At 41.9% G+C, this 15,007-nt stretch overlaps 1 protein-coding gene across 8 annotated transcripts in view; it reads left to right on the top strand.

The window, feature by feature from the left end:
* The window catches only part of UNC13B (unc-13 homolog B), a 397,323-nt gene that overhangs the window by 87,213 nt on the left and 295,103 nt on the right, over nt 1-15,007 (top strand). For all 8 annotated transcript variants that reach the window (XM_043546786.1, XM_043546787.1, XM_043546788.1 and 5 more), the window contains 2 exons: nt 6,939-7,012; nt 9,197-9,254. In XM_043546786.1, coding sequence (XP_043402721.1) covers nt 6,939-7,012; nt 9,197-9,254 — 132 coding nt within the window. The remainder of the gene's footprint in view (nt 1-6,938; nt 7,013-9,196; nt 9,255-15,007) is intronic.

Raw genomic sequence — 15,007 nt, 5'->3', positions numbered from 1 at the left:
TGGAGAAATTGGAGAGAGTCCAGAAGAGAGCAATGAAAATGATCAGGGGGTTGGGGCATATAAATTACGAGGAGAGGCTGAGGGAACTGGGGTTTAGTCTGCAGAAGAGAAGTGAGGGGGGATTTGATAGCAGCCTTGAACTATCTGAAGAGGGGTTCCAAAGAGGATGGAGCTAGGCTGTTCTCAGTGATGGCAGATGAGAGAACAAGGAGCAATGGTCTCAAGTTGCAGTGGGGGAGGTTTAGGTTGGATATTAGGAAACACTGTTTCACTAGGAGGGTGGTGAAGTACTAGAACGGGTTACCTTGGGAAGTGGTGGAATCTCTATCCTTAGAAGTCTTTATGGTCAGGCTTGACAAAGCCCTGGCTGGGATGATTTAATTGCGGTTGGTCCTGCTTTGAGCAGGGGGTTGGACTAGATGGCCTCCTGAAGTCTCTTCCAACCCTAATCTATGATTCTATGATAGCTGATTTCTACGTCGACTGGTAATCAACAAACTCCTCTTGCAGCTTCTTTATCTCAGGTGGAGAGAGATTGAACATGTGCTGGTATCTTCTAACGAAGTGCAACCTGTTCAAAAGTGCAGGGATTCTCAAACTATTTGTGCTGGGACCCCCTTTGAAAATATTTCAGGCTCTGATGACCGTCCCCCACTCCCAAAAGTGTTAGCAAATTATTGTACAGACTCATAAGTTCACTAAAAGAAGCATGTTGTTATCATCCCTGCAGTCAAAGGCACTGAAGCCTTTCAAAAAGTGTAAAGCAACATTTCTCAGGAATAAATATGTGGACTTTAAGGAACAAATTTTGGGGCGGGGGGGGGAAGGCAACAGGACATAGTTACGGGAGCTGGAAGCCTTTTCCAGTGATTTTGGTAATCATCGTAGCGTTGTCCAAGGGTTGTGGCTTTATACACAACTGTAGACAAACAAGTATCTGGACTCTTAATGTGAGGGGTGCTGCTGTTTTGAAGCCACACTTCTTTTGAATTGTGGCTCCAGGGAACTGAGGAAGACCCTTAAATTGTCCTCTACATTCAGTTTTGCCCAGTGTTGTTCTTTAAGCAAGTCAAAGCTGAAAAACCAGATTCACGTAAGTAAGTAGTTGCGAATGGGAGAAGCACTTTACTTGCTGCAGTTGGGATTTGGGGATAGTTTGCTTTGCTTTGAGGCTAAGATTGGAATCGTTGCTTCAGAATGGAATCACGTGAGATGTTGATCAGTTCCTCTGGAGCTTTCAAGGTGAGATTTGAATTTGGAGAAAACTGGTAGTCAAATGGGTTTCTTATGCAGTTAAATGTGGTTAGGTCACAATTGAGCCCAGTTTTTTAAATACTCTGTGCGAATGTAGGGAGGTGTTCAGCTCCATGTTCTTTTATATCCCCAATGGTGACATCACTGGCTGAGATTTCCAGGAGGTCATTCAGCGCTGAAAACATTTGACATTTTTTGTTGTCGACCTGACTTCCAAAGATTCAGTTTTTTAGTAAGGGCATGTATTTTGTCATTGAGTTTGAGGATGTTTGTTTGTTTCATTTCCTTGTAGTATTCAAAGAATTTAAACAAATATCAAAAAATGTCAAAAATGTCTGAGATAGGAGAGAGTTGCCAACCAACTATTTGATGTCACTTAAATGCTTCTTCAAGGTGGAATCCACTTCGGTCAGAAACACACACGTTATTTCTCAGTTCAAACAGGTGGGTTAGAACTCTTCCCCACGACAGCCAGTCAACCTCTGTGTGCAGTAATAAGTGCTGATGATCCAAGCCCATTTCTTCACACAGACTTTTAAAAAGTTCGGAATTCAGGGGCTTTGCTTTAATAAAATTAATGATTGCTACAGCTTGACTCAAAATGTATTTTAGATAGGGATCCATACTCCTACTAGCAAGAGGTTTCCTGTGAATCATGCAGCATGTCCACTGGGCTTCTGTGGTGGCTACTTTGTCTGCCGACAAGCCCACTCTTGGTACCAGACAGCTGTCATGGCATCAGTGCAGATCCCTACACAGCTATTCCAGTTAATGTGTTCCCCTGTTATAAAGGCATCAGGGAACTTAAATATTTCCTCTTCCCTAGTATATGTCAGCAGTGCCTTGAAGAGGAGAGAGTCATCTTTTACTCTGTTTTCCCAAGTATACCGAACATAGACCACTAACTGTGCTGCCCCTGAAACATTGGTGGATTCATCAATCTGTAAGGAAAAGAACGTGCTATTTTTAATCCTTTCCACCACCTGACATATTCTCAGTACAGTGACTCACTTTATCATTTGATGGTGGAGTAGAGCTCGGCTGAGTGGCAGCATCTTTGCCAATCATACTTTCTCATTCTTTTCGATTCAGGAAAAATAAGAGGTTTGGCGATGCTGAGGCTTTGCCCTGGTGCTTAAAAGTGAGAGAGCATAAGGTGCTTCCAGAGTTTTGGCTGTCACAGTTGCTGCTTTGCATAAGTTTTTTTGTTGCTCAAGTTCATGAAGGTTTCTTTCAAAATATTCCACAGACCTCTCCACCTATGTAGGGTGTCTTGTTTGTAAATGTTGCTGGCGTTTGTTTGGTTTTAGGCTATTGGCCAAAACTTGACTGCACAAAACACACTGCGGACTCGGAATGTCTTCTGAGCCAGTGTAAGTAAATCCAAATGCCAAATAAGAAGTGTAGTATTTTCTGGTTTTTGGTTTTTTCCCTGCACTTACAAATTCTGTTCTCTACCCTCTGTCAGCTTGAGCTCCCCTCTTCGTGCCATGTACAATAAAACGATCCATTGTTTTTACAGATTAGTTTATTTCAGATATTATAGTACTTTATTTATTTATTTAATGACTGACTGACTTATGCTACCTGTTTTTTCCTGATGTTAGAGTTTGGTCTGACGCTCTTCATACACTATAGAAGTGGTAGGCCACATTCTGTGAAAACAAGGGCCTTGCTTAGGGAAGTGACACAACCAGAATGGCCTTGTTCTCATGGAGCGCCCTGCTCTGAGGGCAGAGCGGAGAGTGGCTCTGCTGGCCAGAGGCTGTGAAGGCTGTGCTCCCTGCCAGCTGCTGCAGAGAAGTAATGGTGGCATGGTATTGTCAGACAGCTTTTCCACCCTTACTTCTCTGCTGCTGCTGGCAGGTGGCACTACCTTCACTGCTGGGTGCCCAGCCACCAGCCTGCGATCTCACAACCCCCTACAATAGTCTAGGGACCCCCTCTTGGGTTGGAACCCCACTTTGAGAAACGCTGGTCTAAGGAACCATCTACTTCTCAAGTGTCCCCTTGGTCTTGGAAAAGACTTCACTGTGTTGAACAAAACTATCCTGGTCCCAATACAGGGCTTTTATTTCTCAAGGTGTTTTCAGAAAGGTTTGAGCCTCACTTTTTAGAATTTCTTGGGGATATTCACTTTATAGATTTCTTCCTTTAGCCTTGCAGATTGTCACATTTATAAAGGCTGTGGCAATGAACTGAACTAGGGTTTTGTCACTTCCTATTGTAATGCAATAAAACCTTAGTCTTAACACTAAATATTTCCTTCAGGAGTTAAAGTGAATGTGCTAGCTGCTTTTGGTCAGAGATTCTTTTCAGACTGCTGCTGATCCCTTTCAATTTTTGTTTCTGGTATTTCCTAATACATCCCTGAAGCTGCCTATGGATTTGCAGGAGGTCAGTGTAGACCAGGGGTTGGCAACCTGCGGCACACGTGCCGATTTTTACTGACATGCTGCTGCCAGCTGGGGTCTGGGGTCCCGGCCGTCGGCCCCGCTCAGCCTGCTGCCGGCCTGGGTGAACGGAACCCCCGGCCGGCAGCAGGCTGAGCGGGGCCAGGGGCCAGCGGCCAGGATCCTGGCTGGCAGGAGCCAGTGGACGGAATCCCAGACCAGCAGCGGGCTGAGCCGCTCAGCCCGCTGACTGTCTGGGGTTCTGGCCACTGGCCCCCTGCAAGCCGGGGTCTGGGCCTCCAGCCCTGCTCAGCCCTCCTGCCGGCATGGGGTACCAGCAGCCAGCCCAGCTCTGCTCCTGGCCTGGACCCAGCACTCTGCAGCCCTTATAAAAAATTACACTACAATTAGCGTAAAAACTTGAAAACTTAAAAACTTTATATATTACAATAATTGTTAAAATGTATAATGTTAATAAATACATAGGTTTGATGAAACAAAGTAGTTGTACTTATGTGCCTGTGTTTAATTTGTGTTTTCGATGATTTACCTTCTAAAAAATCTCACGTCTCGCACCCCCAGAAAGGGCATCTCGCACCCCCAGGGGGTGCGTGCACCCCAGGTTAAGAACCACTGCACTAAACTGATAAGATCTGCATTTTAATTTAATTTTAAATGAAGCTTCTTAAACATTTTAAAAACCTTGTTTACTTTACAACAATAGTTTAGTTATATAATATAGACTTATGGAGAGAGACCTTCTAAAAACGTTAAAATGTATTACTGGCAGGCAAAACCTTAAATTAGAGTGAATAAATGAAGACTCGGCACACCACTTGTGAAAGGTTGCTGACCACTGGACTAGACAATCATAACGGTCCCTTCTGACCTTAAAGTCTATGAGTAAAGTCTATGAAGGTTCAAGCCACAGAAAAAAGGGAATTCCACCACTGTAAAAGTCTCTCGTTTTGTAACGACATCCCTGAAAATGTAAACTTATAAGTGTTATGAATATTAGTAATTTTCCTTCTTGTTTCTCTGTTTTGAAAGTTGTCATTTGAGTGCAGGTGTGTAATGGTGGTGAATAGCAGCTGGAGCAGTGCTGAAAACTTGTGCTGCCTCTGTTATCTAGGATGGACTCTGGTGCTTCCCCTTCCCCTCAAATTCCCCAGAAGAAAATTCCCTACTTTGAAATAAGAACAAAGGACCATTAGAAAGCAGACACCAAAGCTCAATGCTACTCTTTGTATTTGTGGTATTTTTTTTTAAATATATGTTATGCAAAAATGGTCCCTGTTTTTCTAAAGCCTCATTTTTAGAAGTGACAGGTTTCAGAGTAGTAGCCGTGTTAGTCTTGTTGCGAATTATACCCTACAGGTCACGCACAGGAACTGCTGCGAATTATACCCGACAGGTCACGCACAGTTTGAGTCTAGGCTGAGGCACACAAACAAAGTTCACAACTGCAGAGTTCCCAAAGATACTAAGTTTGTTACGCTCGAGCATGGTGCCCCCCTGCTAGTCAGGAGGGGACCCCGAATGCAGGTTATACAGAGATTATATACCTTTTAGGAAAGCACGTTGCCCTTGTACATCGGAAACCTTAGCCAACAGACAAACGGTTCCCTTACCTACCACCTATCCCTGCTAGGTACATTCCCCGTGCTAAACCATTACTTCAACTACACAACATGGTCCTAAAGCAATGCACCAGTAGCCTTTCTTATCAGGATGGGAGGCTCACATTAAGGCCAGGAGGCAGGGAGTTAGGAACAGACAAAGAACAGAAACCAGGAGTCGAGACAGGCTGGAAACAAGGGGGAGGGTTTTCACAGGAATGCAGTATCTAAGGAACACTCCTCCTGGTGCATGATGTGCTTGCTTTTAGACAATGGTGGGCCCCAAACCAAAATGGAGTCACATATGCTAACTTTTTCTTAACAGTCTGTATCTGCAAAAAGAACAGGAGTACTTGTGGCACCTTAGAGACTTGCTTATGCTCAAATAAATTTGTTAGTCTCTAAGGTGTCACAAGTACTCCTGTTACTTTTAGAAGTGTTGTCCTTTTGTTAAGTATTCTGGGAGAGGGCTCGGGTGAGATTTCACTCTAAACAGTGCATTTCCTTTAATATTGTGTTTCTCCTTGTTGGATTCTGTTCTGCATCCTGCTGAAGTTTCTGAAGTGACCTCAATAATTCTCTCTCACAGGGCTGCTTTGCGTTAAGCTGCAGCAGTCCCCGTTGCTGCTGATGTAGCTCGCTGCCTTTCCTTGGTACCGTCTAGATTCGCAGCTTGTACATTTGTCACTTTAATTGTAACTTGAGCATCATTCTGTGACATAGTGGTCCTCAGAGCACTCTCTCTGGCCTCCCAATGGGGGGTATATCTGCACTAATTCATCTCCCAAGCGCAAGTGACAGTCCCCTCCTCAAAAAGATGACCCTCTCTGAAAATGACAATTACACAGTCCATTATATAATGTTTTTTATTGTTTTAAATTTTGAAATAGAAAATAGTTACCCAAGCCACGGGTACTAAACTGTCAGCTGCAAACATCTAGCTGACAAGCACAAGCGTGTTAATTGTGTAACTGGACAGTTCAGCCTCTAGAAGTGGAAGGAGTGTTTTTAGTTTACCATAAAGTTAAACCTTCACTGCACAGTGGTGAAAACACAATCACTTTAGCGGAATTCATTCAGGTAACATCGATTGCCCCAGAAGAGCCAGTTTATGGCCTGCGAAGGAAAACTGGGGTGATTTTATCAGTTTGTAGATGCTTAGGTACACGCTGATGTGCCATGAATGAAAATATGCTCTCTAGACGGGGTAGTTAGAGGCATTGTTCTTCTGGGGTTAAGGGGAGAGAACTTGGGAGAAGAGGCCTTTGACCACATCATATTATGTTTCCAAGTGTGTAGCTGGTTCATGATTTTTTTTAGTGACTCATTATATTTATTATAATAGTATAAACCAGTCAGATTTTGCATCCTTCTTTTCTGCTTTGTGTGTGTTTTGTGTTTGGTTAGGTAGCGATAAACTAGAATGTTCACATACAGAGACCTGGAACTAAATTACTATTTAAAACTTACTTTACGTTTGATGCTAATAGAGGACATTTCAGTGAATTTCAAAATGAAGGCTGTCCTTGTGATGTGCTTTAAAAAAAATCCTGTTCTCTTAGAATGTCATCACTGTTTTAAGTGTTGCTGTTGAATACAAATTTATTTAAAAAAATAACTTGCTGGATAACTAATTTAGTGTGAATGACTGATGCCTTTGCTGTTGCTATAGATATCCCTGAGGAGGAAGCCAGATATTGGACCAAAAAACTAGAACGGATAAACTCTTTGGAAGATCGTGCTGAGGTGAGTAAACCTCACTTGAAACATGTGAACACTATAATTAAAGTAGGATTCTGATCCAAAATGCTCCAGAGTGTACTGTAGCGCTATGCAGAATTTCCATGACAGTTAAGTTTAGGTAATTACTATTGTTTTCCTTCATTCACAAGTTTTTCACTGAGCTGTTCACATTCCCTTATGTGCGGTGTTAATGCCAGCTAGAATAAGAGGCTGCAGCATGTGAAAATTGAGGGGAAATTGATTTTTGCATGATACTTAGGGCTTGTCTACACTGCAAAGTTGTCGTTTACACACGCTGACTTTTTAGTGACAAGGCTGCGTCAACGCTGACTTTTCACTAAAAGCTGTGTGGTGTAGACAAGCCCTTAGATTCAAAACAAGTGTAAAACTCTGGCTTTGCTAGACAGCAGGATGAGGCAGTTAGGAGAACAGTGCTGCCCCCAGACTATGTTTGTTGTTATTGAAAACCAGAAAAGGAACACTTCAGTTTCTTAGCTCTTTATGCAAAATATACACCAAGGACACTTGTCTTACTGAAGGTGATATTTATCTGGTTGATGGACTTAATTTCTTGCATTTAAGGAACTTGTTAACTCCAACAAGGGCAGGTGTAAACAGTGTTAACCAAAAGTATAATACGTTTCTCTACAAGAGAGTATTACTAAAAGGTCCTGTTGGTGATAGAGATGTAGGGTGTTGAAGTTTGGGGGAAATGTATTGTATCCTTAACTTAGCCTTCCTCGTTAAGTGTGTTAGTGGATTCATTGTGGAGATCAAGAATACTCAGGCAGAAGTTAAGTCTCGTCTCGAACTGTTTAACCTAGTCTCACAGCTGTGTTTAGGTGGAAAAATAGCTTGCATGTAGCTTCTTCTGGATTCAGGGATCCAGTAATAGCTCTAGAGCTGCTTGGTATCTGTGAACCTGGTGAAAAAGCAAGTCATGTGAACTTATAACTTTCCAGTAATTCTGCTGCAATATATCCCTCCTCCTGGGTTGAAAGCTATTGGTTTCAGCAGGGGAATTCTAGTGCCAGACACACAGTGGAACATAGGTGTCCTCTAGTGATTCATCAAATTCTTGGTAGATGAAGTTTGCATGAATTGTGATGCAATCCCCAATTCTTTTAGATGCCTTGTCTGCTCATCCAGCCTGTTCTTTCTCACTGTGCTTACCTATTCAGCTTCTTGCTAGTCAACTGAAAGTGCGTCCCTGTGTTTACTGCCTCATTTTTTGTGAAATAGCCCCGCTGGTGGTCAGTGTATGGCATTGATTGAGGACTCAATATTTCAAAACTTGCAGCTTCCACTGACTTTGGGGCCCTTTTTCCCAGCTCTTGGCTGATGAGGGTTTTGTTCTTGACATTTTGCCTAATAGGATTAGAAATTATTCTGCTTATCTTCTGTCTCTAGCTTCAGACAGATCACTGGATTGTTTTTGAATTATTGGTGTGGTACTGGGAGGAGGTGGCCAAAACAATATCATAAACATATCTCAAGGGAACACCTTTAATGCTGCAGCAGACCCTTTTGGAATAATCCAAAATTGGTTAAATGGAATCTCTGTGTACTCCAGTGTAGTGTTAAATAAAATGTAAAATCCTTCATGTTGTTGGATGTTTCCAGACTATGCTGAAAGAGTGTTCTGGGTATTGCACTGCTAATGAGCACGCTAATTATCTAGCTCTTTCCCAGTTCCCACATCCAGTACTGCATTCAAACACGGGTACCTCAAATTCATATTTAGGCATCTCATATATAAATTGCCGTATTCTCAGGCTCCTGAGCGCGCACACGTTCCACTGAAATCACTGCTCAGCAGCTCTGAAATTTAGACATTTATATTTTAGGTGACTAAATATGGATTTAGGTGCCTAACTTGAGGCCCCCTAGTCTGAAATTTTTTGTCTTGAGCTTTTAAAGTAGATAAGACTTTACCGAAGCCTTGTGTGCAGCCATTAACAGATATTTTGCATGGGATAGTGCCAGTTTTTACTTTTCTGGGAGCATGTTCTGTATTTGGGAATTAAGGAAAATATTATTTTGTACTTTAACACCTTCCCTCCCCCTCCCACTCCCCCACGCCGATATACTCTTAGAGCGTAAGCTTGTTATGTTCTGGAAATCCTGTTTTATGAGGTTACTTTCAATCCGTTATCTCTCTGTGCTCTTTCTTTTGTCTTTCCTTAGTATTCATTTTCAGAAGAAGTCCAGAAGAAACCATTGCCCACTGCTGCCTCCCAGTGTTGTAAGTATGACTTTATTTTCTCTCTCAACACTGTTTTCGCAAACGAATGTCGGTTCACTCTATGGTTAGTTAACATTGGCTGGTGTATCCGGGCAGAGTTCTCTAGTTAGAGCTGCAGTTAGGAAATGGCAGCCTGCGTGACATCTAGGTCTGATGTTAAACTAGTCATTTTTATAGGTCAGGAAGAATTCTCTAAATGTAGGCTTCTGCCGTAAAGAACCCTATGAATGATTTTAGCCGTACAAGATTAATAGTGAAATCTGAAACTCTGCCATTAACCTATCCTTGTTCTACCAGAGTAGTAGACATACAAGGTTTATGAGATCACCCGAAATGTTCAGATCTCTGTAGTAACAATGGATAATGGGAGAGTTAGATGGAATATATTTCAGACTTCACTCTGAGTTTTTTGTTGTTTTTTTCTGTCAGATCATTAACATGATTTTTAAGAGTATTGTATGGTAGTCTTATGCCTTTTTTTAACTGTGTATTTTTTTGAGGAGGAGAATATTTGGAGGCTGAAATCATGTCCGTGAACCTGTTAAAATGTAGTAACGTTTTGTGTATTATTCCTAATATTGCATTTATTCTCGGCATATTCTTTAATAAAGTGAGATGAAAAAAATTCATTAATGTTACTTGTTTCTGCTTTAACTCACTATTTTGGATCTGTTTCCTTTTTGGTACTTATGAAAATGTGAATGTGGAAAGTTTAGCACATGTTGTGTACTGATTGTTTTGCAAAATTATATTTTTGAAAAGCCATTTTTAGTTTACAGCAGAGAGGGGATATCTAATGTTGTAAGGTGAAAACGAAGTTGATACATCCTTTAATGGCTTGACCGCTTTTGGAAGCATAATAGGGACAGGGGAGGGAATGCTCAGGCAATATTCTCTATAACTATGCGCTCCCCTTCGTCCTGCACCTCAGTGTAACTCTTTGGTGAAGTACAGGTCAGAGTTCAGTCTTTTCAGGACTTTTCAGAAAGCATTACACAGAGTTAAACCTCAGGGCTATTGTATGTAAAACCCTGATAAATGGATGGTAATAGACCCCAGTCCATTTCAAAGGGAGAGCACTATACGCTTTCTCAGTAAAACAGACACTATTGTAAGTAGTGTTTGAAATACTATGAATCATTTTTAAACAAAAGCTATTTGACAGTAAATTTCTGATGTCCCTTGTACAGACTTACACCTTTTGTTTCTGTTACAAACATTCATATATAAGGTTTCAGCATAACGTTTTCTATACTTCAACACAGCATGTCCCCTCTGATCTTTTTTCAGAGGTCATTTTTCAGCCTTTATGCCATGAATGTAGTATGTAGTGTGTGTCACCTGGACTCTGCAGAGCTTGAGAAATAGGACTTCCAAGAAATCAGTCCTTCCAAGAAGTCTATAGTCTATAGTCTATAGTCTATAGTCTGTATCCAAAGTGGTACAGGGGTTGGGATCAGCATATAAAACATCCATTTCCTGGAGCTCGTTATAGGGCATCATCTTCTCTCCATAAGCCCAGCTAAGTCAGCCAAAATTCACAAACCTTCAACTCACTCAGTGCTGCCCCAGTCTCGCCCTCTAAGTGAGATACAGTCCCAGTTAGAGCGGTTAGCTGGTAGCTGAATGTAATTTCCACAGGCTCTGTAGCCTCTAGGGGTAACAAATGCTCCCCTGCCAGCTTTCCCTGTAGGTCCATAAAACATACCACAGTGATAGGTCCATCAGTGGCTATTAGCCAAGGTAATCAGGGACAACCCCATGCTCTGGGTGTTCCTGAACCTCTGACTGGCAGAAACTGGGACTGGATGACGGGATGGATCACTCGATAATTGCACTGTTTTGTTCATTCCCTTTGAAGCATCTGGCATTGGCCACTGTTGGAAGACTGGATACTGGGCTAGATGGGCCATTGGTCTGACCCAGCATGGCCTTTCTTATGATCAAACATTATTTTAATGGAGGGCTTCCCTGGTAAATAAAGCTGGAAGAGCACTAACCCGTACCCAGAGTGGTACAGAGATTGGGACCCAGCCCACGCAGTAGACACATCTCTTGGTCTTGCTTTGATCAGTCACTCAGTCCATAGAGCTGTCTTTAACTCCTGTATTTATAACCTTCCCCCTGCCCCCATTGCACTTTGGTTACGTCAGCACTCAGAGGGTGACTTGGGTGTCACCTGCCAGGTGGATTACCCACAGTGAAAACGTCATATAATACAGCATCAAAACAGCTACGGAGCATGTCCGGTAACTGCTGCACCCTGTTCTGGAAGTTTCTGGGACCCTCTAGATGAGTTGCCCTGCCCTGCTCTCTGCACATGTGCAGATACTCAGAATATCTGGCTAAGATCCTAGTCTCCTGCTCTGGAGCAACAAAGTGAAATGCTGCAGTATCATGTGGGTTACAGAAGCAACATAATAAAACTCATGCTCTGTCATTCAAACAAGTCTCCTATCCTCCGTTAAAATCCTATAAGACTAGGGTATTACACTCTACAGGTTGTTTATCCAATAGGCTGATTATGGGATCGCTACAAAGCTGTTAACATTAGTAAAGGTTAATTACTGTTTACTTTTTTTTGGACGGGAGAATTATCTGTGTGTGGTTTAATCATTTTGTCTGTAATATCTTCAGAGATTTTGAATATTTAACCAGTTAAAACATTCAGCTTTTCCCAGTCAGTTTTAGCTGAAAGCCCTACCGGAGAGTGTATCGAGCATCCCAACAGTGGTATCTAAAATAATTCCAAGTGCAGCTTTAAAAATTAAACAAATACTGTAGGTATTAAAACAGGAAAATAATCCTTAAAGTGAATCCACATACGGAAAAAGACAATTATCGTATAAAATTTAAAATCAACAAACTGAATTGAAAAAACTAAAATATTTAAGTTGGGATGACTTAGCCACCAGGCTCCAAACTTCAAAGGATCAAAGAAAAGCAGTACCAATGTAAAGTGGCTGAGGGGGAAATGTTCTTCCTGATCATTAAAATGACTTCGTGGCTTCCTTCAGTAGCAATACAGAAGATTCTCAGCAGTTGTGAAAGGCTCACGTGAATGATCTTTTCCAAATCTCATGAAGTGTGGGTGAATCAGGAGGAATTTTCATGTATCAGATAGCTGCACCTGTTTCCACAGCACAGCATTTATAAATTGTAAAGCTCCCATGACAAGCAGCATCTGCTGTGTATAAAGCTTTCATTTTATGTAAATCAAGGTTGTAAACATTAAAACTACAATTGTCATTTCTAGACCTCTTGCTAGTAGCCTCAATTTTGCTAGAAAGCAATCTTATTTATGAAACAGGTAATGTGAGGGCCTGATGTCGGATCACAAATCAGTTTTCATTGTGTTTAAAGAGAAAAATAAACTTATCAAACATTAAACATGCTATGTAACTATTCTTTCTTGGAACAATGGCATTTTGTAGCCTTCCAGCCAAATGGAAAACCTAGGAGGAAACAGATCTGTTAGCAGTCCCCAAAGTATTAAACAATAGATCTTGCATGAGTGATTAATTTGATTTGTCCTGGGCATGAAAATGGAGCCATTAGAAATGTGGCAATATAAATGTATACAGTAAGTGGCCAATCTTTTTGAACTCCCAGTAAATTCTTTATAGCACACTCCTATCTACTCTTTGTCTGTTGCCTTCAGTGGGAGCTATGAGTGCTCAGTATCGTTGAAAATCAGGCTACTTACATACCTAAATATGTAAGTGGTCCTCACCAAGTTCTGAAACTGTTGGCCTTGTATCTCTTGTTTTTACGTAGTAAATCTGTGGTTGCGCTGTCCCTCAGAGCACAGTGGGAGCCATGAGCGCTTGTACAGCTTCTGCACTGCCAGTATGCAACTCAGTACTTTGCAACAAAATAATAATAATAATAATTAAGGACCTTTAAGAGCTTAAATTTAAAAAGAAAAAAATCTAGGACAGACCACTTGTAATTCCATAGTGAAGGCTGAGTTGAGTTTTCCTTGTCAAAGAGGGATTCAGTCTCTTTATCTGTGAAATAATGTAGCCGATCCTGCGTAAAAATATAGCGCTTTGAGTATAGAAGGAATATTCTTAGAATTTAAAAATGCCACTGCTAATTATTTTGTGTTAAAAATCAATTTTAAAAAAGCACAATAAATTTAGCACTCATCAGACTCTTCTCCTAAATGAGCTCAATAATGAAATAGGAGACTTCCCAAGCTTCCCATAGAAATTGAGATTGGATCACACCCAAGATCTGTCCAGTTCAATATCCTGTCTCTGACAAGGACCAGCACCAGATGTCTCAGAGGATGGTGCAAGAACCCCAGAGTAGGCAGGATCTCCTAGAATCCTAGAATATCAGGGTTGGAGGGGACCTCAGGAGGTCATCTAGTCCCACCCCCTGCCTCTGTGAAGATCTTATTCTAACAGTGAAGAGACTGTCTTAAAACCTCAAGTATCCATATTTTAAATCCAGATTGGATGCCTTTCTAAAAGAGCTGTTCTAGTTCAAACAAGAAGTAATTCAGGGGTTGTCCTATTGCCTGTGTTATGCAGGAGACCAGACTAGATTATCACAGTGGTCCCTTCTGGCTTTACAATGTGTGAATCCTGTAGATAAAGCTCACTGAAATCTCATAGGTTCCACTTAAAGAAATAAACAATTGTTGCATCTAATTATAATTATAGACTGGGCCAGCGATAGTTCAGATCACTTTTATACTGGGCTTTCAGAGTTAACTCAAACAATCATGGTACTTCCTCCAGCTAATTTGTATGTTGCAACTCTATTGGTTGAAATGAGTCAGTGGAGTGAGGGGGGTGGTTATACACATCTCATTAGTAGATTACATGACCCTTAACTGTTACTGTTCTGCATCGGCTGTGTGACTGTTCGCTGGCTCCTCTGCTTTGTCAGTGTGGCGTTTCTCTGCAGTGGGCTGGATTAGGTTCACTGAAGCCGGACTCCTGGTGAGGAAAAACACCTCTGGGTGCATGAGTGGTGGTTTATGGTCGACTCTCACATCCCTGGTCTTCCATGCCTTCCTTATGGTGGCCATTTCTCCTCAAGGTGCAACTTTCTAATGTTGAAAGAGGGGGCATGACGGGATCCCCATGGTGGAACCTGGGACTGTAGAACCTCTGTGCCCCCTTACTTCACCAGTCTAGATTGTTTCTCTCAATGCCTTACTGGTGACAAGCAGCAAACCCCTCCAGGTGCTGTTACCACTCAGTACAACCTCATGTGGAGCCCCATACCCAGCCAGATTGCATGAATGCTCCCAGAGCCACTCAAGAATCACACAGAGAAAGGCACCAGCCAAATCCCCCCAGCTCCCAGCCTTGTACCATAGAAATCATAGAATATCAGGGTTGGAAGGGACCTCAGGAGGTCATCTAGTCCAACCCCCTGCTCAAAGCAGGACCAATCCCCAACTAAATCATCCCAGCCAGGGCTTTGTCAAGCCTGACCTTAAAAATATCTAAGGAAGGAGATTCCACCACCTCCCTAGGTAGCGCATTCTAGTGCTTCACCACCCTCCTAGTGAATTTTTTTTTCTTAATATCCAACCTAAATTTCCCCCACTGCAACTTGAGACCATTACTCTTCATTGTCATCTGCTACCACTGAGAACAGTCTAGATCCATCCTCTTTGTAACCCCCTTTTAGGGAGTTGAAAGCAGCTCTCAAATCCCTCCTCATTCTTCTCTTCCGCAGACTAAACAATCCCAGTTCCCTCAGCATCTCCTCATAAGTCATGTGCTCCA

This window comes from Chelonia mydas, chromosome 5 (assembly GCF_015237465.2).
Source record: "Chelonia mydas isolate rCheMyd1 chromosome 5, rCheMyd1.pri.v2, whole genome shotgun sequence".
In the NCBI taxonomy this organism is placed as follows: domain Eukaryota; kingdom Metazoa; phylum Chordata; order Testudines; family Cheloniidae; genus Chelonia; species Chelonia mydas.
This window is presented reverse-complemented; position numbering and strand designations above follow the sequence as displayed.